The sequence below is a fragment of the Chroicocephalus ridibundus genome, chromosome 3, assembly GCF_963924245.1.
Source record: "Chroicocephalus ridibundus chromosome 3, bChrRid1.1, whole genome shotgun sequence".
Lineage (NCBI taxonomy): Eukaryota > Metazoa > Chordata > Aves > Charadriiformes > Laridae > Chroicocephalus > Chroicocephalus ridibundus.
In genome coordinates, this window is record NC_086286.1 from 26,666,803 (window position 1) to 26,690,746 (window position 23,944).

Sequence of the window (23,944 nt, forward strand, 5' to 3'; positions counted from 1 at the left end):
TGCCACAGTGAAGTGTCTAAACCCAATACTTTTGCATATGGAATGACATCACTCAGAGTGTCACCCAGCATCTACTGCACAGTAATGGATCCTATAGCACTGATCTGCTCTGAAGCTCCATGTGGTCTACAGTAGGCTTGGAAGCCATCGTATTTCAGTTATGAACAGCTCATAGCCCATATTAGCATGGGTTACAGCATCACTGGCAGTACAGTGAGATAACTATTTTTTTTTTTAAGCAAACCACAGTATTTCAAACATGCCTCCTTAATCTATCTGCTTGTCAATAGACAAGTTCTCTCACAAACATCTAACCTTCTAAAACAGCAGCTGTGATTTCAAGATTGTATGAAGCACTAGGAGAGGGAGCACTTGGTATTGCTGCTTAGAAAGTTCAACCCAAATGGTCCTACAGCATCCTCGCAGTCCAACTGCAGGAAAGAGAGATGGTTTTCAGCTCCTTTGGAAGGAACCGGGGCAGGAGCTTTTTGTCCTGACTGCTTCCAGCCTCGGTGGAAGCGTAAAGCTACAACAGCGAATAACACCATAGCAGCACACAGGTCTGAGATGAGGTGGGGGAGAATTACAGTTCCGTCAGTCACCCTGTCATTACCTTTCCCTGCGGGGCCCAGCACAACTCTAAGGTTTACCTGAAGACATCAGCTCACACCCCAATGCATCTTCTCAGAAAACAGATCTGTTGTTTCCTCAAAGATGTTCCTCCAATCAGGCACAGCTGCTGGCTAGCTCAGAAACTGCCTAAGAGATTGTCACTCTCAATGAAAAACACTACTCAGAGGACTTAACAAGCGAAAGGAATTTGAAATAGCTACTGTGTTATAACAGAAGTTGTCTTCATAAGTGCTATTCGACAAACAAGCAAAGGTGCTTTTCACTCTGGAAGCCAGAAACACACTCGTGGAACAGCCATGGCTCCTCTTCCACTTTTCATAAAGCACTGTCTTCTTGGCATTCTGTCAAGCATGCTCCTGTTTGCATCCCTGGCTCCATCACAAGTTCAAATCATAGCCCATCATAATCCCAGTAATTAGACACAAGTTGGTTTGTTTTCAGTATATCCAAAAATATCATCTAGTTGTCCAAAGTATTCCCAGCGTTTCATTGTATATGCATTTCTGGGTTAAAAGTCAAAGTCATTTTAGCAAGGTTCCAGTAATTTGTGTAATTTTTGTTCCAGCTCTGTTTACTAGATAAACATTAAAATAGCACAGAGCAGTGCAAAACTGACATTCGCAGCCCGCTTTCAAAGACACCATCAGCTTATCTAGAAGTTGTAGATACCAAATGCAAAATACAGATACCTAGAAAACAGCTTGTGGCTGCTAAGCTGGCTTAAGAGGCACCACACACTTTATGCAACAAGGTCCATGCTGCATAGCTGAACCAGCCCCCTAAAACAAATAAATATTCATTGTGTCCAGCCACAGCTGCTACACATGTGAAAACAAACACCCCAACTCTCTCACAGAGTAAATGGATCATCTCCCTTCAGACATTAATGTGTAACATAGAGCCTTGTATGTAATAGACCAGCAATGAACACATTTGCTTTCTAAACCACATGGAAAAGATCCTGTACTTCTCCACGAGTTAGACTGACCATATTGTGAAGCGTTCTTGCATCACCATGTGCCTGAAGTTACTGAAACCCAGCAACAGTGTTAACTCTGTGTTTATCAGACAGCTCAGACTGCCCAGATCTATAATGGATGAACGTGAGAACAGCTGGAGTTGGAACAAGAGGAGCAGTTTATACAAACAGGGCTCCCTCCTTTATTACAAAAAACTCTTTCCAGAATTTCAGCCTCCTGATCCATTTTTTCCTAACATAAACTATGCCCTACACCAAAGTCAGAAAGCACTACTTTGCATAAAACACAGTTAACTTCCAGCCTAGAACTTGGTGGCTTGCTATCGATTAGTGCGTTTTTTCCATCACTGGGCCTGAAGCAATACATTGACCTCAAAGTGCTCTGACATGCTAACAAAACAAAGGAACATCTATCGTTGCGAGCCAGTCTCTATCAGTTAGTATACTTAGTATGCTTAAAAAGGCAGAAGATTTGAATTCCAGAAGGTTTCAGCTCCTGAAGAATTATTCAACAATCCTACAAAACCCTCAACAGACCTGCCTTCCAAAAGGCAGCAATGCCCAGAAAACGCAAGAGGGGCAGCAGAATCAGTATGTATTCAGAGGAAAAAGGAAATGATGGCAGCGTTCCCTCTCACTGCATGCAAGGAAGCCCTGGTATAAATGAAGTGCAGAGGTACAAGAGGTACAGTCAGTTCAACGGATAGTCCAAGGGCTCTGCTGCCAGTCCAAGAATGCATTCTCCTCCTTCCCACTGACAAACACGTTTAATATTAAATGCATGTACCGAGCAGAACCAGGCCCGTGATGTATAAAGAGCGGATGCCCAGAGTCCAAGGTATACACCAGCCTCTCGGAGTGCAGACAGTGTTTATTCCCCAAGTGACACACAGATCAGACCTTTTGGCAGGACCGTGAATAGGACATTAGAAGATTTAATACTAAAACTCTGCAAGAGACTAGCAGAGGTAAATCCATATGCACCTTGCAGAGTATAACTGACACCACTACACTTGTGAGAGCATGTACACACAGCTGAAAATGAAGTCAAGATACACATTTCTTTGGTGTAAGCTTATGTGACACCTGCCTCACCTGGCATTAGTATCATCAGCTCAGAGAGCTGGGAAGTTGTCAGGAGCGCATGAGACTCAAGTGTGCTCCGACCGCCTTTATGGAAACCAGCTACTTGAAACTAAACAACACAAGTCCATAAACTCGCAGTAATAAACTTACTCATACATGATTTTGACGAGGCAGCCTTAAGAAGCACCAAGCCTAAAGGAGCATCTGGCAACAGACACCCCTATCTTTCAGATACATCTAACCAACTTACAGAGGCTTTACAATTCTGAGGCGATCCTGAGAGAAGTTTCAAACACAGAGGATGGATGATGTTTCTTTTTTCCCCAGTACATTGGTTACATTTCCAGATTCTAATTTTTAGGTGTCAATTTCTATTTTCTTGGTGCCACCACGTGGCAAAAGTATGTATTACCATTTCACACGCAAAAGCCATTTCCAGCCCATTCTAGAGAGGCCACACATTCTGCAGTGGCTGTACAGTGAAAGGTAATGTCGCTTTATACGTGTGTAAGTATATATGAACACTGTGTTTCACTTTCAGATATTACAAAGGCTTATTTAGACAAATTAGATTGAAAATAATCAATGGCAGAGACCAAAGGCATTTTGTAACAATTGCACCATCCCTCTTTGAAAGGAACACAGTATTATGCATGTGAAATACATAACCAGGGGTGTTTAAATAACTGAAGTGATTAAAGGGTTTTTTTATTGCAACATACAGTGAATATTCACATATCAATGCTAAACATACCACCTTCGCAAAATAGATAGATGTAAAAGTGTGATAAATATAGTTACTGATTTTTTTGTTGTTGTTTTTTGAGGGGTTTTTAATGTCCTCATAGATCCTGAGAAGGTATATATTTTTAGGAAGGCATTTGAATCAGCCCTGTCTTTATAAAGAGGGCATCAGTGTCTCCCTGCCAACTTGCAGAAGGTCCAAAAAGAACGGGACACAAAATGAGCTGTGTGTACCCAAAGTAAGTTCCCAGCAGAGGATGAAGATTCATCTGCTTTGCACCTTCACAGCCATTCTGTGTAACATGTAACACAGACAGCAGAGAAAGAAGAGTTGACTGCTAGGAACTAGCCTGTGTACATTTATGTTCACAAGGGATAAGATGCCAGTTAAAAAGCAACTCATTCCCATTATTCCCTCTCCTGTGCTGATGCAATGTCAGGGTCTGCACAGAAGTTGCAGGTGCTGGCTACACATGTCTTCATCCACCAGGAACATCTCCACCCCCCCACACACAGAGGTACCGCCATTATAAATTTATTAATAACCCCCAATGGACTATCTGAGTGGTATCAAGAAAACAGGGAAGAATATCACAGTTTTCTAAGACTCCTTGAATTTTTTCCTAGCCTGAAAAGCATGGATGCCAGTTGGTGAGAGAAAAGGGTTAGCAGTCATCTGAGGCAGCTGCATACGTAGCTAGTCAACAGGAAAGAAGCAAAGCTGCTTGGAGGAAATGTTAGCAAATGTAAGTAAAAAGCTCAACCCACTCTAGTTTAACAAGTTAGTATATATCAGTTAAGCAAGTGACCTATTACACATGCAAGAAAAGCCTTTCACAACTTCAAGGTAAACATATTACCATAAGGATTACCATGGATTTAAAGCCAACATGTTTAACCACTGTCACAACTCAAGTACACACGCATAGCTACCGCAGCTCAACTGATGTGCGATAGCCTGACTTGTGTTCATGCCCTAATAGTTTGAAACTGTTTAATAAAGAAAGCTTTTTGAGGCTGAAACTTGAACTGTCAGTTTAAAACTGCATCATGGCAGCCTTGCATAACGGCGCAAAACCGAAGCGGTTAGGACAAAACAGCACATCCTTCAGAAGACCATAACTGAATGGCACACAGGTCGATGAAGAACTGTATTAGCAAAGAAAGAATAGCTGGGCTCTCCAACAGAAGTATTGCCAGGACATTCAACATCAAGAATGAAAAGCATTTTGACAACATGGGCGAGGAAAGATAGGGTGCTATTGAAAAGCCACAACAAGCAGCAAAGCAGCAACCCCGCTGACATCACTGGGACTTGAAAAGAAAGAGGTGGATATACCTTTGCCAAAAAGTGTAAGACACTTCAAGCAAAGGCTATGCACATATCTTGGCCCACACCTCTAGTTTTTATCAGTAACCTACTCATTATTTTTTGCCAGGCCCCGTTAAAGCAGCTCAGCAGGTAACTTCCATTCCTAGAACTGTTCAGAGTCTGGACCACTGCTGCGCATCATACTGAGATGCAGCAAAGGCTTCTGCTTGTGTGTGCTTCAGTACTTTAGCATTTAAGTTCAGATCTGGAGCAGCATAATGCATCTGTGCCGTATACCGTCAAACAAAGCCACAATTCTAATCTTACTCATTTGATCTGTGTGGGACAGAAGCACAATACACAGATCCTGAATTCACTCCAGGAAAGAACAAATCTTTTCCTGTGCTTTATAGCTTTAAGCCATTGTTGGACAAAATGCAAATATATGAGGATATCACTCTAGATTCTCAAGAACTAGAGATGGAAAGGGAAAAAATTGTTCCCTGGCTGATAAGGTGCAAGGACACTCCACAAAAATTTGCATGTAGTTGCATCTGGTCAGTTAACAGCTTTTGCAGACATACATTGACACACCAAAATCTTTTGGGAAAAAAAAAAATCTTATTCTCCTCTAGCAGCTTGTACGCATCCTTCAGCTAGAAAAGGAAAACAGTTTAGTGGAAGAAGCAAGAGGCTGTGAGCCAAGAATAGTTCTAATCCTGTTGTGATTGGGAAGTTAACCTGAGTCTGCCTCTCCCCATGCGTAAAATGGGGATAATTAATCCTCACTTAACCATGTAAATTAAATAATGTTTCAACAGTGCTGCAAGTGCCACATATTAATTAATGCCTAGGTAATAAAAAGGAAAGAGGCAAAAGTGGAGCACTTTGCTACTTACCTGCAAGCCGAAGGTTGTGTCACAATTTTAAAGTACGAGATGTTCAGCACTTCGAAATTATCTTAGAGAGAAGGATTTTTATATCTCTGTCTCTCTCATATGCACAGCAACTATCAAGCATGTGAAAGCCCGGCACACATCATTCTGCATTTCATATCACCTCTTTGCAACACAGTAAGCTGATGTTAACTAAGGAAATGCCACAAACAAATGGGAAGATCCATACCTTGAACACCTTCCAGAAGCAGATCAACCCCCTTTCTATAAAAGCTGAAGGCAGCTTCATAATCTTCTTCCTCCTCCTTCTTCAAGGCCAGTTTTATCAACTCGCCTGCTTTCTCCAAGTAATCTTGTTTGCCAGGCTTGGGTTTTAAGCTTCCACTAAACAAACTATGGCTTTCCCTCTCTCCTTCAGGTTTGCTCCACTCCTGCTCAGGTGCCAGTGTGCTTTGTACTGGGGGTTCAGAAGTAAGGCAAAGGCCAACAGCTCTACTGGGAGAACTTTGGTTGGATGCCATTCCATCATCTAACTCAGCAAGAGAGTCTACATCAACTGTCAGAGAGATCAAGTCGCTGTCACTGGAGAAGCCTGAAAACATAGTCAGAAAGACATCCATTATCCCAGATTTCTCATATCCCTTGGGAACCTCCAAAATTCTCTATCCCACCCAAAGATTTTAGTTTTCTTCTCACGTATGCAGCTTCCTGAGACTTTGTGCACAGAAATTCCCCACATAAATTTGTCTTAAAAATTATTTTTTAGTACCTATAGAAACATGTTTTTTAAAATTAGCTAAAATCTCCACAGAGCAACTGGTCTTAATTTTCATACCGGGAATGGAGAGACCAACGTCTAACACCCAACTTAAACTTTCAAAGCCTGCTCACAGTTGGGCTCCAGGAAATTACAAAACTAACCCTTTCAGTGTGAGTGCTATTACAAAAGTCAATCAGGAGGAGTGAAATTACTGTTGCAAGAAATCCCAAATTACTGTTTTAAATCAGTACGGTGAAACATCCAAAAACCAGTAAACTAGGAATTTGAATTAACACAGTTACTGTCAACTTATGCATCATGCAGCACTAACTCACATCTACTATGCACAGCCTTCTTCCATTGCTAACATGGTAAAATTAATTAGCTTACACCACTTTCATTGAAATTTGAGCTAAAACATATTATTTTACATTTCCCAAAAGCTAGAAGTATATACACTTACTGCAAGTTGACCTGCAGCAAGTTAGCGTGGTTCTTTGGAAATAAACAGCAACAAAGATATTTTACATATACACCATTTCATTCTGTAAGGATTATTATCCACAAAAAGCATTCACTCATAATTATGACTTTCTAATAATTTAAATTCCACAAATGTCATGGAAGCAACTTCTAGATCTCACCTCCGCACTCCGATTGGCTCGTAAGTGTCACATCATCAAGCCCACTTAAATCCTTTCGAACTGAAAAGGACAAGAATGACAAAAATGTTTCTGACATCCTTTTGTACCATAGATTAGATGTTCACTTGACATCAAAATGAAAGGGCATGACCCTACCACAGGTAAAAGTACATAATATGAAACTGCTCTTTGACCGGCTATCAGAGATATCCATTTGGTAACACATCATTAAAATTGTGAAAGTGATATTAGATTTGCTATTTCTCATTGCCTCTGAGGTTAACAAACAAAACAAAGGTGCTTGCTTAGGGGGGACTAATTAAAGCCTCAGCACTCCAACTCACCTAATTTCAGTAGCAGCAGCACTTTAATCCCTATCTCACTGCTCTGATGATTTACAGCTAAGGAGACTTAAAACAGGAGAGCCTTCAAAGCTGGGACCTACACACCAAAAAATACCTGCCAGCTTTTAGTCTCAAAAATGTCATTCCAGAATAGTACCCTGCATGAGACATATGGAGTGAGCCATGAATTTGGCAGTGCCACCTGGATATCAAGTAGCAGTTTGTTTTATCACCTTGGCACATGTACCCACAGAGGCAATAAAACAGGCAACAAGGTCAAGACATTTAGCTGTTTGCACACACAGAGAAAGTAAATTATGAGCTAAAACCTGGTATCTGTTTTCGTCTGTATTATCAACAGAGTCAAGAGTTTATCCACATTATCAGGTAAAGTGTTCTGACTTATCTTCAAAAGGCATGTGGCAGTAGCAAGGAGCTGACTCAAAGGCAACTAACTCAAACTTTCTTTTTGATTTTGCAACTCTAGAGTTCAAGGGAGTTTACAATTTATGGAAGAGGAGTAAGAAGGCACTGTAGAAATATTGCTTTTCTGAAAGCTAGCAGTTCCTTTAATGTGATTGAGAAGAAAAAGACACGAAGGAGAACAGATTACCAGCCCTCTTTGTCTGAAAGCAAGGGACATATCTAGTGACACAAGACTACTTGAGAGAAGGGAACAGGGCGCACAGAAGACAATGCTTCTGATCTTTTCAGGGGAGGGACATAAAACAACATGTCCACGCAGAGAAGAAAACTGCCTGTGTAGCCCCAAGTCCTGCAAGAAAGAAGAAAACCTCGCAATAGAAGAGCTGGAGGAAGACAGAGATGCATTAATTAGCGTATTAATAATGGGCAGTTCACCCGCCCAATTTAGGGACAGCAAAAAAAAAAAAAAAAAAAAAAAAAAAAAAGATGAGCTTCCCAGTGAATTGCTCTAAAGAATTTGGCGATTGGTATAGAAAGACTTTTGGAGAGGAAGTTGGATATTTGAACATCCCCATGTCCCCAGAGAGGAAGACAGAGTGACTGTTTGTCAGGAGTATCAGGTAAGTATAATGATGCTGAAATTGAACATAAATACCGATACTCATCTCTGCCTTGTGCAATTTCACTGGGTATATGAGGAGTCAACACAGTTTCCAAAAATTACTGGAAAGCCTGGATAACCTGCCCTTTTGAAAAGCAGGTTCCTGTGAAAGCATGAACGGCCAAACTGCTTTTACAAGCAAGGTACTTATTGCTCATTTTGGTACAAAAACATTTCTACTACTACCAGTTTGCATCTTCTACCATTAACGTGCACCCCTTCTGCAAAGTGAACTTTGTCTGAAAAGAACAGATAAAAGTGATAAAACACAACCCACCCTTATAAGCAAACACCAGCACCTGCTAAGGAATGGGTTTGATACTTCTCAGTACAACAGCTTGAAGGAGCAGTGCCCACGTGGAGGCCCTTGAATGTTCACAAAAACTAACACAGCGAACTAGTCACAGTTAACTATGATAATCAGAGTTGGAAAAATTAGATGCAGGCAGGGTGCCCTGAGGAGAGGCAGGGAGAGGTCTCAGAGTCGAGTATTGCCACTGCCATCTAGAGGCCTTAGAGACAGATGTTTCCTTCTGTCCCTAGTCTCCTCCTCGCCCCAAACTTGCTTTCAAACGTAAGAAAATATGAGCTGGAAGACACATAGGTTTTTAGAAAATGTAACTTCGCAAAAGTCACATTCGGCATCTGGAAATCCTGTGCTCATAGTTGTTGCAAGTATCCCCTAAAAGCACTCCAGCCAATTCAGAAGAAGGGTATCAAAGAATTTTTCTACTTTACAGCATTTTTTTTTCTTTTCAATATTTTATCTGACACAAAGGAAGTGTTTTTCTTCTAAAAATGAGGCCCTTGTGAATAAAGAATAGAAATGTTCACGTTAAGCACTTTTTCTTTTATTAGGCACAATGTAAAATGGGTGCATTGTCAGAATCTGGAATGTTAAATTTCACAGAAGTAGTGCCCCTTTAAAACTAATCACCAGGATTTGATAACTACCCTCTGTAATTAGACAGCTCTACACCTTTCCCTTCACAGAATGAACTATTGTGGGGGCATCAGTTCATTAATATCATAGAAGATACTACAAAATAAAATGCAAAACTCACTGCACATGTAGAATGTATTATGTAACTAAGCATAAAGTTACTGACATTGATAGATCCCAGTGGCAAGTCATACAACCTCAAACAAATATAAACAAAGCACCATTAGAAAACACAAGCACTTCTTGTTATTCAAGCAAAGTTTTACCAAAGCAAGTTCTATGCCAGAAAGAGACCAAAGGAAATTAAGTAATTAAGGAAAAAAAACCCTCCCAAATAAGCTTATTAAGTGTTTGTTTAATAATGTGATATATACATGAGTGTAAAACAGTTCCAAAGGAAAATCTGAAGGGTTGGAAAATAATTTCTTAGAAGTCACAAGGACGCAAGCATAACTCAGAAATACATAAATATCTAAAAGACTGCGTGGTACTTGGCAGGTAATCATACACAGAGATGCTTAAGCTGGCTGAGCCTCCAGAGGCTGGCAAGAAGCCCCAGCACAGTATTTATTTGGGCTGAGTGACCCTACCAAGCTGACCAGCTATACCATTATCTAGTGCAAGTGAAGTGCCACTAAAATTACTCTGCACGTGGTATCCAAGCCATCCATGTGCATCTTTTACATTGTGCTAAGGAAATGCAAGCTTCGGAAAAGGGAGACACCCTCCAATGACAGAGCACAACCAGAAAATGTTAGCAAGTTAAGGAAGATATTTCCGGTTTTCGATCTAACATTGCCCACACTGGCTCTAACACACAACCTCTCAGACCTTCAAGAATAGAGAGTTCTTCTCAGGAAAAGAAAAAATGCTCACAGTTTTTGTAAGAGACTTGAACAACTTGCTTATCTCCCTGAACCCTGCAGTAGGCCTCAACATTCACCACTTCCATATGCTGAATCCAGAAGACAAAGTTTTAAAATACAATGCCAACTCGCTTCTGGATTTTACTAAGCACTGAAAGCATGGCGATAGCCAGAACACAAACAGCTGAATGCGAACCCTCTGAAATGAATGAGGCAGTTCAAATCTTAGACCTATTTTTCATGCTTTAGGCAAATCCAGACACCTTTGTATTTATTCATCAACCTCAAAATGGTTTTTAAGTTCTCTGTAAATTTTTACAGCTTGAGGCTTGGGTCATGAGTAGTAGCAAACACTACCACACTGTTTGCCCAACCTCTTGGAAGCAGGCAGGATTACGTACATTTAAACCAGAGGGTTCTGTTCAGTTAGCACTAAAAGCAGTTCTTTTTGAGCGACAGAGCGCTAGGACTTCTAGAACGGACTAAAGAAACTCCCAGAAAACTTCCTGTTAGAAGCAGACTTTCAGTAGTGAAGAGCTGAGCCCAACTTCGCTTTTGTTAATCCCAGTTCTGGCATTTCTGTCATAACAAACAAATAGAAACTGGATGCCAGTGCTCCTACAAATACAGCACTTGTCACGCACGTGCTGCTTTAAAACAGACCACATTATAAGGTTTCATGAGAAAAGAAAGCAAACCTTCAGAGCTGCAGTCAGACAGGTTGTCAGTAAGAGAGTCAGACAGAGGCTCAACAGGACCAATCAGTTCAGACCCATCATGTACCTCTCCACCCTGAAAAGAAAGAGGGAAAGGAATTATTTAGCTGTTGTGCTCTACGGAAAGTCTCATCATATAGCAGTGATAGTCAAAATTAAATTTCCTAACCAGTGAATCCTCCATTACTTTAGAGCTAATGCATTTAATTAAACTACATAAGCCTGCAAAATTAAACAAGGGCTTTTGGTTAGGCCATGTTTGGTCACCGCAAACTGTCTAGCTATCTAAACAGTTAGCCTACTGCAGCTTCTGTGGCGAGCAGGAGAGTCCTGAACCATCCAGGCTGCAGGAGGTCTGCCTGCAAACCCCAGCGTTTAACAAGGAGAGAACAGTGATGCTTCTGCTCTCTTGTGGTACACACAGTCTGTACCCTTCAGTGGCGTTCCCAAGCTCCGCAGATCCCTTGCGCAGGAGCATTTGCTCATCAGAATAACATCCCACCAATGACCCACTATCTTAAGTTCAGTTGTGGTCGAGACTGGACAAACAGGGAAGATAAGGCCAGAGCCAGCATAAAAGGACCTTATTCCCTCCCAAGCTTGGAAGGAATCAGAGGTGAGTGAAGTAACAACAGGAACAATTAATTGCACAAAAAAACACCTAAATGTTTTGTTCGATTTTTTTAAATTTCTGCTTCACATGTCAGGTGTACACTTTCCAGGCAGCTATACTAGAAACTGCACCATTTTAAAGGCAGTGTTACACATGGGCATTGCTAATCCGTCTTGAACTAGCCCAACACATTTTCACACTAGCCAGCCCATTTTTCTGGAGTCAATAGTACACAGATATACGCAGCACTCCCTTCAGTTGTTTCTAAGATTTCATGGTCCAAGTTTATCTCTCCATGGCTATTTGCACAAAAATCTGAAAAGGAACAAGCCCGCCCGTCAGCAGAGCTGAAAGACACTGGCTGAGCTGGTGACTGATCAAAACCTCAGACTTTCTCTACAGGAAAACATGACACAATATCAGCTAACAAATGAGCCTAAATCATTACACCTGCATAACTCCCCTTGTGGACCTACATGTTCTTATTAAAATTAATGCCTTTCTAGATTGATTCATTGTCTAACAAAGCCAGAAAAGGTCCATTGGAAGGCTAAAATTAATACTTTTGTTTAGCAAAGGAGAGGAAAAGAGTTCTGATCAAATACACAAAACCACAAACCAGAAATATTTCCCAAGAACTGAAAAGTGCAAATGCAAATAAACTGAGAAGTAAAATATTCTAACTCAGCCTCCCATTCATTGCTGCCACCAAAGCTTAAAGAAAATTATCTTAAGTATTTTAAAGGGCTCTGCAATAACTGCAACGTAAAAACAAGTTAGAATTTTTGTGCTTTGCTGTAATTTTGCTTATACACATATATCATTTAAATATACTTAACACATTTCTACACTTGACTCCCATTGCATTCAGATGAGCATTTCTTTAATTCCAGAGAGTTACTATCACTATCATGTTTACATGTAAATTTATGCTTGTGTGTTTGTAGAATGTTGGACCAAGCTAACTAAGCTCCTGAAAATAAAGCGGTTTGAAGAAACTAATGAAAACAAACCGCTTCAGATGTAATAAAGAGGAAGCCTGGATCAACGTATTACCCTAAACTGTGTTTTGCACAGTGGTTCTCACAACACTGTACCGGCAGCACATTTGACTAGTTATACGCCTGGATCTGTTGTCACGGATCTGAATCCGTAACAGGCCATAAGAAAACAAATCTAGACAGTCTTTCTTCCTTTCCTTTGAAACTATAAACACCTACATAAAATACAGAAACATGACAATATTTTTATTACCTCCCTGCTGCACGCCTGCATTTAACATCACAGGTTTTGCTCATCATTCAATAAACAAAAATGCCAAATCCCTTCATCTGACATTCCTATAAAACTTTCCACCTTGTAGAGGTATGGTATAGGTGGTTTTTTTAAGCCACATTTCTCGAGTGAATGGAAAACTCCCAATCACTTCACAAAGCATGTCAGATCAGCTCACTGTCACTCCACAGTTTATAAAGTAAAGCAGAATCAGCACTATGCTTTATTCATATCAGTAAGATGCAAACACTTCTGCAAATACTAACAAACCTTAAAAAACTCTTCAAGCTGTTTGCTGTTATAGAGGGCAGGGATATTAGCAGAAAACTGCAACAGATCTTCAGCACATTGCCTTCTTTCTTCAATCACAGTTTCATCAAATCGCCCTGGAAGAGACACATGGATTGACAGTTTTAGAAATAACTACACATTTATTCTGCAATAGTAACCACCATGGGAAAAAAACAAAACAAAACAAAACAAAAAAAAACAAGACAAAAGCAACCTTCTGGAGACAATGCCCTGAGTCTATGAAAGTCATTCCAGTGCTTCAGGAGAAGATCGCAAATCTTCGAACTTCCTATTCTCAATTGTCCCTAGTCCCATCTTCTGCAATCCGCTCGGATGATGAAAGCTGGCAGCTACGACAAGAACTCTTCGCCCTCTCATCGTAAGAATATGCGAGGCAACACTCTTGATTAGCCAAGAGACACTAACGGGTGTCCAGTGTTATCTAACAATAAATGATACATGCACAATTTGACAATATGCCAGTCAGTGTCAGCCTTGATTATGGCCCAAATCCTGCAAGGAGCTGAGCGTTCTTCATATATGCTCAAGAACAATGCACAATATGAGCAGATAGTAAACGAAGTATTGCTAAAAGCCCCCAAACAGGTCATCGATTCCAAGGTGCCATTTATGGTGGAGACAGAGTGTAGGGGAGATGGTGAAGCCCTCCTACCAGGCACTGAAGCTTTCCTCTGAAGTAGCTCCATGCAGACAGAGTTTCATCTCCTCCTAGATTCAAGAGGTAAGCAGAGCTGGGAAGCAGCTCATTTACCAAAACGTATGATCCTTCCCTTTTCCTGCCCAGCACCCAAGGCATTTCAATTAGAAAAAACATAATTTAAAAAACAATCCCACAGTTCACCTGAGAGACTTGCTTCTCAGGAGAAAGAACCCTTGGATTGCTACCTTAAATTCACATTCTTCACAATTGCACACAACTTATTTTAGCTTTTCATATCAACATGACTTTGTTGTTGAAATCGTTACAGGTTTACAAAAGGAAAAGGGCAGAGGTTAACAGTAATAATTGGAGGAGAATGGAACAGATATTGGAACAGCTATACAGAGGGGAAAAAAGGACTGGGAAGACAAGTTCAAGAAACAGTATTGCTATAACAGCATGACCAGAAAAATAAGAACCACCTGTGACAGCTCTGTGGCATTAACCTTTGAAGAGGACAAAAGAAACATTGAATACAGAAGCAGAATTCATTTATACTCTGAGCAAGTAAAAAAATAATCCCAGAAGAAAGTATCAAAGCAGGATTCTTTCCAGAAATTCTTCAAGTAAATAGCTCCTGCCCATGTGGTACCAGAAAAAAGAAAATAAAACTAGAAAGACACACACATACTCACAAGATCACAAATAAGGCTTTTGAGGGTTATTTTTCCATGAAAGGAAAGGAAAGATTCATTGGGCTAATTTTCAGTTGGATCGGTTCTGTGACTTGTTCACCCTACCCTTTCAACTGTACAAACTTTAGCAGCCGTTCAAAAGAGCGAGCAACAAGCAAGCAGAAAGAAGGCAAAGGCAATGCTACCATGTTGAGTGGTAAAACTGGAATCAGGCTCTATTAAACTGCTCGTCAAACTTCCTATGTCTTCAGAGCAACACTCGCTGGGGGTGCGTTAGAGCTTTTACTTCATTCCACACAAAATAGGACATCATGAAAAAACAACTTCCCCCAGTAAAGCCCAGCAGCACAGGAGAGTTAAATGAATCTAAAAAATAACATGAACACTGTTATAACGAAACAAAAAAAAAAAAAAAAAAAAAAACAATCGCAAGGAAGTAAACACCGAACAAGGCCAGAAACAGGTAACTTTTGCAAGCAAGTAATTCTTTAAGATATTTTTCCTGGTTTCCCAGGGATCTTTCTCTCCCTGATCTGTTTCGTCATCAGACCCAATAAAAATTAATTTTCCTCATTCACACCTTCTCAGTACTTCCACCAGACAGGATGTGTCGGGACCAGCAGAGCCAGGCTGACCGGCGCGTGTTCACCGATTGTCCAGGCACCTGCAAACCCACGGGTACGAGCTGAGCCTGCCTGGGCCCCGGTAGCACCACAGCACGCGCTCCCTTCTTACTCAGCTGCCGTTTCACAGACTTTGCAGAAATATGATCACATTTACAACCACCTTCCCTCTCAAATTTAGCTGATATTAGCTGCATGAGTAAGAGGTTTGACTGTCTGACAGCACAATTACATAAGCCTTATTTTCTTAGGAAGCCGAGCTAAAATAAATAAATAAATGAAACACGTGTTTGAGCAGAGTCAGTGAAACATTAGTCACTGTCACATTTTCCAGCTCATCAGCATCAGATACACTATCAGGACAACCACTTACAGAACTAGAGGACTTTGGGGAAAGGAAGAACATAATTCAGTACTTTGTTCACAGACTATCTGGGATCTTGCTGGCAGTTTCATTCCCAGCCAACCCTGTGTAACTCTTTCCCCCTCTCCCTTTTTTCATACTTTCAAGCAATCTTGTATTGTTCAACACTTTCATTATCATCCTTCTCAATCAGATGTTCAAAGGGCCAGTCTGGCCCAAACCACAACAGATACCCAGCTGACTCTTCAAATATTTTTATCAGGAAACCTTATTTCCACTACTCTTTGCATCTCCGACACATGGAAACTTCATCGTAGGGATTATGTCTTTCCAGGGTTGTAGGAAGCATCACCTACAATCTTAGCATATAACAAATGCATTAGCATAGTTCTGCCATTCCTCCAGCAATGATCCATTCAAAATTTCATATATACATGGAAATCAAATGTAAATTTCTGTGAAGAGAATCCACAGTTCCTCTTCTGGAGCAGATCTGGACAACAAAACAGGCAGCAAGGTTTGTGTTCATGTTTCATTTAGTTTCTCACAAGACTTCCAACTGTACATGATACCTAATTCTTAAATGTGCTGCTTCATTTGGTATTTTCAAGTCTAAACAGTATTGTTATCTGAGCTTTATAATGTGAATCATCTTTCTGACTCACTGCTAACAAGTTATCAGTATCTGGGGTTTTTGGTTTCTCTGTGTCCAGAGGGAGAATATTTTTTTACACTAGAGTGCATTTCTACAGTTGTTAGATACAAGAAACTCTGAGTACAGATTTACCAGATTTTGGTAAAATGCCACGTATAGCCAACATATGGGAATACTTAAAGTATCCAACAAAAAAAGTAGTTTGAAAATACTGAATAAATTATGTTGATGAATATTAGGGAAGGAGAGTAATCACTTCCCAGAAATAGGTATCATAATTGCTGCGTAAGAATTCAGAGAAGCTTTAACAGCTAGATTTGTTAGGACATTTTAGACTCCCATGCTCTAAGTCATTATGTTTTCTCTATAAAATGCGTGGAAAGGGTTCAAGTGAAGCACAGAAAAAGTGAAATGATTTCTTTTCCCCACGCATAACAAGTTTCATGCTTTGATGTGAGCAGCTTTATTGTAACAGCATAAAAATACACACACTTGTACGTTATAATTATCGAAAGCTGTGGTGTAAAACATGCAATGCAGTTCAGCTCTGCAGATGTGGCAAGTCTTTGTTTGCATGTAACATGGAAGCACAGCATGACTCATTCATTTTTAAATACCTGTCAGTTCCACAGACCACCTCCTAAAACTCTAAATGCTGAACTTGAGACTCTGCGCAGGTTTAAATACTTGTGCTACAAGTAAGTTCAACTGTCAGAACCACCAATGCTCATTTTGTGAAGTGTACTCTCCGCAAAATAATAGGTATACATTATTTAAAGCACTCACATAAAAAAAAAATTAACAAGTTGCCAGCAACTACTGGCAATGCTACTTAGTAACTAGTTTAAAAGCTGGAACTAGTGGAAAGTCACCACAGGGAAGAAACACTGCAGAAACGCTCCAATAAAGCAGCTTGAAAACAAAAGATCTTAATACAGATGAACCTTGCAGCTCACCATTAACTAAACGTGACTGAAAACATTTGTCAAAAACTCAAAATCCACTAAAAATATATCTTTCCTGTAGTAGAAAAAATACTAGTACTGATCTGAAGATAAATGCTTTAAATTTAAATAAAACACACAGCAGCTATTATGTGTAGAAGTGAGATGGAAGGATATGCAGTAAAATTTTATGCTTTAAATGGAAAAATTATTCTTAAATTGAAGAGTCAGACATTTCTGTTCCTTTCAGGCATGCAGTAATCACTTAAAATTTATATTTATTACTTCTTCTTTCCTGTATTCTTCTGTGGCTTAGCTTCATTCAAATGTAGTGGGGTTTATTTTGGTTTATTTTTAATTTCAAAGGGCTTTTTGTAAATAACTACATTGACTATTTCTGTAGATTTCCTTCTCTTACAATGTACATTGCAGTCACTTTTGCTCATCAAATACAATAGAAGAATGTCTTTCAGAAGGGGTTTCACTCAATTCTTCCATTGCTTACAGAGCTAGTGCAAAAACAGCTAATTTGCTTTTCTGGCATTTTAAAATTATTTAAAACATTAGAAGCCCGTGCTCTCTTCCACCCTGATTTTCTTTTTTTTTTTTTACCCCTCTTTCCTCCCTTATGAATAGCTACCATAACTTCTACCTGAAATTACATTATGCTTTGCAAATATTAGCTTTTTAAATAACTTGTCCAGTAAGCACTCTACTCTGTAAATCTGATATAAAATCATGTCAGGGTGAAATTAATAATACACTATCTATTTAACCATTAGTGCACAAGTTCTAACACAGCACTGAAACTTACCCACTTCCAACTTCATAAATAAGCAAAATAAAAAGACATAAAAGTTGGATACAATTTAGCTGATGTGAGAGAAAATTTAAACTAGGAATTTTATCCAGCTCTGCAAAGAGAAACATGAAATCTGCATCAGAGTTCAGCTTCCTCGCATTACACTTAGCTGATCCACACAACAAGGGGCTAAATCAGAGGCTCCCCCAAAGCTGTAGGAGCCGTTTGGACTTGGGTTATAAGCCAGCTTCAACTTGTTCAAAGTTGTTTATGTTAATACATTCTTTAAAGCATCTCAATGCCATGCCTACATGCAGTAGACATCAAAAATGAACACTAAATAGCAAAAATTACAAGTCTGTGGCAGCAATTTGTCCTAAAGCATCAAATAGAAAATTTGTGCCTTCCAGGTTGTCTTGCCTGCAGGGGAGTTGCATACAGTTTCTCCACTACTCAAGGCAAAAGAAGGCCAGCAAATACTGCTACAGAACTATAACATCGGGCAGTATTAAAAGTGCTGTCACACAAAGCGGTGGGAAGAAGGCTGACTAAACAACCTCAAATTTTGGCACTTTCCAAACTGACAGGCTTGACTATCCCAAAGTAATAGTAAATGTCAAAAGAAACTCATGCCAAAAAGCATAACACAACAAAAAAGCACAACTAAAGAAAAATTTTTTTCAAAAAAACCACACAACAACAAAAAAAAAAACCACCCAGAAAAAAACAGGAGAAAATGCCGGGGTGCACAAAAGCACACAAAAAAAAGCTTATGCTAACCACATGCAAAAATGCTAAAAAAGTTTTTGCACACTTTTTCCCATGTGTAGCACATAGTAAACACATGCCAGAAACACCAAAAGCATACCGAATGCCACGACATGCTACAACCATGACAAAGGGAAAAAAACATGTAAAAGCATGCAATAGATATAGGTCCAAAAAAACTGCAAAACAAACACTGGATGCTAAAACACACTGATGTGCAACACACAGGAAAAACATGGAAAAATATGCACTAGATGCATGCCCAACATCGCTAAAACTGTATACAAGACACCTGTAAGAAACAGCACTAGATGCATGCCAAAACACACCAAACAATGGCTGGATGCTAAAATGTGCACAACACATGAGAAAAAAAGTGCAAAGACATGCATGACAATAAACATAGAACACAGGCACAACGCATGGAAAATATGTGCAAATACACACAAAAGCATGCATACCAAAAAACACCAAAAAAAAGAAAAAGCAGCCAAACATGCTGGGTGCAAAACCCACCAAAAGCACATCATAGATGCAAACCAAAAAGATGGCATAAGTGTGCTCTATGTTTAAAAATGCACCAAAACATCTTAGAAACACTATGGCAATGGAAAACAACACTGCAACAACACCTCAGCAATGAAAAAACATTCCAAAAAAAGGTGCAAAATCCTTGGCAAAAGAAAAAGAGCACGTGGGAGACGCATGCCAAAAAATACCAAACGTGCTGGACACTCAACACTGCAGCAATGCCAAACATGCCATGGCAATGCCTTAGGAACCAAAATCCACACCAAAAAAACAGGCAAAATCTACACATCTACACCAGAAACCTTGCCAAAAATAAATAAAAAAAAAAGCACACTGTAGATGCATTCAAGAAAATGCCAACCAAACTGGACAGTAAATACCACAATGCACAGTGCATACAAAACCCATAAACACAGGCTGGATGCTTAAAAAAAAAGCGCACTACCACCCTAAAACAACTTGTAAACATCACAGAAAGCCTTAATAATCCCAAAACACCTTAGACACTGAAAAGCCAGACCAAAACCACCTTAGAAACTGAAAAGCCTGCCAAAAACCACATCAAAAAAAGCACATGGTAGACTCATGCCAAAATGCCAAACGTGTTGGAAGCTTAAAAACACGTTAAAACCCCCAATAATTGCACACAGTAGATGCATTCCAAAAAAACCACCAAATATATGGACAGAAAAATAACAAAAAACAAACAAAAAAACCCGCTGAATAACTCTTAAAAACCTGCTGAAAATCATGCAATATATGGAAAAAGAAAAAAAAAAAAAAACACACCACCAAAGAAGTCCTGGACAGAAATAATGATGTGGCAATGCCCTAGGAACCAAAAGCACAACTAAACATGCCCCAAACCCACAACAGAAACCTTGCCAAAAAGGAGAGCACATGGTAGAGGCATGCCAAAAAACATCAAACATGCTGGACACTAAACACCACAGAAGGTCCATAGAAAAAACCATAAACACAGGCTGGATATTAAAGGAAAAAAAAGAAATAAAGTCGAAACACACACACAAAACCAACTTGTAAACTCCATGGAAATGCCTTAGTAAGCCACAAAACACCTCACAAACTGAAAAGCCCCCCAAAACCACCCTAGAAACCAAAAAGTTCGCCAAAAATCCCATCAAAAAGAGCATGTTGTAGATTCATGCCAAAAAAAAAATGCCAAACACAGCTGACACTTAAAAAAATAAAAACAAAAAAAAACTAAAAAGCTGCACCAAACCCATTCCACACAGTTAGAAACACCTCAGAAACACTCACAAAGCAGCACTAGATGCATGCCAAAAAAACCCACCAGACATGCTAGACATGTTAAAAAATACTGAGAAATGCTTAAAAACCTGCTGAAAATCATGCAATATACACATGAAAAAAGCTACACCTAAGAAATGCTGGACACTGAAAAAAACAAAACGCCACGGCAACACCTTGGGAACCAAAACCCATACCAAGAAAAGGACAAAATTCACACCAGAAACCTTGCCAACAATGACAGCAGATGACAGATGTTTGCCAAAAAATACCAAACACGCTGGATGTTCAAATCACGCAGGGTACGTCCAAAAAAAAAAAAAAAAAAACCCATCACACTAAAACAACTTTTAAACACCATGGAAATGCCTTAGTAACTCCAAAAACACCTTAGAAACTGAAAAGCCTGCCAAAAAAACACACCAAAAACATGGTAGATGCACATCAAAGAACACCAAACACATTCTGGACTGTCAGCAACACCTTAGAAATACTCAAAAAAATAAGTGGTAGATGTATGCCAAATAAAGCCAAACATGCTGGCTGCTTAAAAACCTGCAGAAAATTGTGTGGCATATGCATGTGAAAAAAACACCAAAGAAATCCTGGATACAAAAAATGCCGCAGCCACACCATAGGAACCAAAACCCACACCAAAAAATGCACAAAATTCGCATCAGAAAGTTTGGGGGATGAGGGAAGAGCAGATGGGAAATGCACGCCAAAAAATGCCGAACAGCATACCAGATGCATACCAGAAAAAAGCATAAACAAAGGCTGAATGCTTTAAAAAAAAAAAAAATAATACACTAGAACAACTTGTAAATGCTGTGGAAATGCCTTAGTAACCACATAAGCACTTTAGAAACCAAAAAGCCCACCGAAAACCAAACCAAAAAAAGAGTGCATGGTAGACACATGCAAAGAAATGCCAAACACTTGTTGGACACCTTTAAAAAAAAAAAAAAAAAAACAACAAAACACAAAACAACAACAAACATTAATATGCTTGGAAAAAAGGCTCAAAAGCATGTGGTAGATGCACACCAAAAAGCACCAAACCCGTTCTGGATAGTTATCAACACCTTAAAAATGTCTCAGAAATGCTCACAAAGCACGTGGTAGATGCATGTGAAAAAAAACACCAATGCTGGACACATTCAAAACTGCTGAAAAGCACTTAAAAACCCACTGGATATTGTCTGGCATATGCCACCAAAAAAACAGCAACACTTTGTCCTGAACACAAAGAACACACGCTAAAAAAAAAAAAAAAAAACAAAAAAAAAAACAAGCCACAAAGCCACACTGCTAAAATAAGGACAACACACTGCCAAAAAAAGTGCGGCAGATGGAGTTCTATATGGAGTCATACCACTTCACTGAAAGCCCACCGATAGCTCATTCATGATGACATACACACCAGGATTAAGTTAAGACCTTACACTTTTAAGAACTAATTACTTTTTGCCATGTATTTCTCATGTAGAGTCACAATCCTCTTGTAAGTTGTTTTGGTGAAATAGTTAACTGCTATATGTAAAACAGATCTCAAAAGCCAAACTAGATAAAATTGATAATTACAATCTAATTCCTAAAATAAAAAATTCTTCTCTGCAACAACCACTTGATACTTTACTATAACTCATCACTAAAAATCACAGACAGCTCATACATGAAAATCTTTGTTCATTGTTCAACTACTCTTCACAAAGCTAATATAGACTTTATGCTCCTGAAAACAAGGGAACATATGCTGTAAGGATCCAGAACATATACGTCAATAAATATTTGAGCTAATATCTCTAACATGGAAGCAAGGACATAACTACACCTGTTAAAAAAAAATAAATAAAAGGATCAAGCCATGAGACCAGCACACCTACAACTTAGACACAACAAACCAAAAACTTGTGTAGTAAAAGCACAGGAAAGAGAGTTCCATGCAGCTGCAAACAAGATGTATTTATAGATACTAAGTTATCAGAGAATTTCAGCAAGTCAGGAAGAAATTATGCTTACCAAATACTATCGCTTTGGCAAAAGGTGGAAAGAGTTCTGTATGTCTGCATAGGTTTTTATGAATTTGCCAGAGATCTTTGTGAAGTTTCTTAAAGTCACTGTATCTCTTCCAGACAACTATCTGAAGCAGAGAAAGGGGAAAGAAGTATTAGTGAGGTTCATTGTTCGCATTGCATCACACCACAAATATATTTCTTTAAGCAAACCAGACCACTACCTTCAGCAAATATGTTTAACAAAAACATACAATCTGAACTGTCAACTGTTGTTGACAATGGTTGTTACCATTAAAAAAAAAAAGTTCATTATCGTTCCCCAACCCCCATTTTGGCTAACAAGACTACAGTGCACAGAATAAAAATATTAAGTAAAGGCTGAAAGAAGGAAACGGAGAGGGCAAAGGCAGAACAGTTTCGGTCACACTGAGATCCAGAGCTACACAGGGAACCAGTAAGAGAGGAAAAAATGCTGAATAGTAGTAGTGTTGCACTGTTCAACGCTCAATAGCATGCTATGCTTGGCACAGCTGCAGGAAGAGACATGGGGAAGAGACACAACAGCAGAAGAGAAAACAAGGGAAGAGAAATCAAAACAAGCAAGGGATTCTAAAGGGCAGCATACTGAGCACCCAGGACTACAAACCAGCTTGTAATTTGTTTATGTAAAATGCTGATCAGGTGTAAATTCAAGCCCACATTTTAAATGGTTTATTACTAATAACCCTGATCAAAAATTGAATATGTTCATTTTGTAATCTAGACAAAAATCTCCAACTTCAGGAAAGCAGAGAGAGCACTGGTTCATTATACCAGCTTTTCCTGATCCATCCTTTCCAAAAAGAAGTAGTCATCTCCCAGACAGGTATCTATCTACCTTATCCTTCTTGCATCCATTTTTTTATTCTTTACATTCAAGGAAGAAAGAACTAAGCAACAAAATTTACACTTGACTGCTAACAGGTTTGCTATCAGGATGAAAAAAAAATGAATTTTGACATTTTATATCTTGGACTCATTTTTGGTCAGACTCACTAAGCCGTCATAATAAACCTCAACACTAATATAAAGTGATTGAAGTAGAACAGAAGAAAAAAAAAAAAAAAGAGAGAGAGACTGCAATACATTCAGCAGCTCCAGTGTTCCGTCAGTTAAATGTCTCAATTAGCTTAATACAACTAACCACAAATTAAAAGATTCCAAATATTTCTGACTGATTTAACAGGTTGCCTTCTCATAAGCAATCATAATTGAAAAACTACTTTTTTTCAAGCAAACTAGATTTAGAACTAAGTAAAAGTTTTAATTTTAGAGGGAGGTTTTTGTTGTTGTTTTGTTGGAGTTTTGGAGGGTTTTTGTTTGGGTTTTTTTAAAACACTAAAGTCAGATGCCTTCTAAATTTCAGGAGATGCAAGCTACATG

The 23,944-nt window shown here is 39.2% G+C and overlaps 1 protein-coding gene across 5 annotated transcripts in view; it reads right to left on the bottom strand.

The window, feature by feature from the left end:
- The window catches only part of RPS6KC1 (ribosomal protein S6 kinase C1), a 92,347-nt gene that overhangs the window by 60,331 nt on the left and 8,072 nt on the right, over positions 1 to 23,944 (bottom strand). For all 5 annotated transcript variants that reach the window (XR_010070229.1, XR_010070230.1, XM_063328479.1 and 2 more), the window contains 5 exons: positions 22,527 to 22,647; positions 13,169 to 13,284; positions 10,993 to 11,086; positions 7,055 to 7,114; positions 5,880 to 6,242 (listed from right to left, as the gene is read on the bottom strand). Coding sequence is in view for 3 of the 5 variants with exons in the window: in XM_063328479.1 (XP_063184549.1) it covers positions 5,880 to 6,242; positions 7,055 to 7,114; positions 10,993 to 11,086; positions 13,169 to 13,284; positions 22,527 to 22,647 (754 nt within the window). In the remaining 2 variants the exon portion in view is untranslated. The remainder of the gene's footprint in view (positions 1 to 5,879; positions 6,243 to 7,054; positions 7,115 to 10,992; positions 11,087 to 13,168; positions 13,285 to 22,526; positions 22,648 to 23,944) is intronic.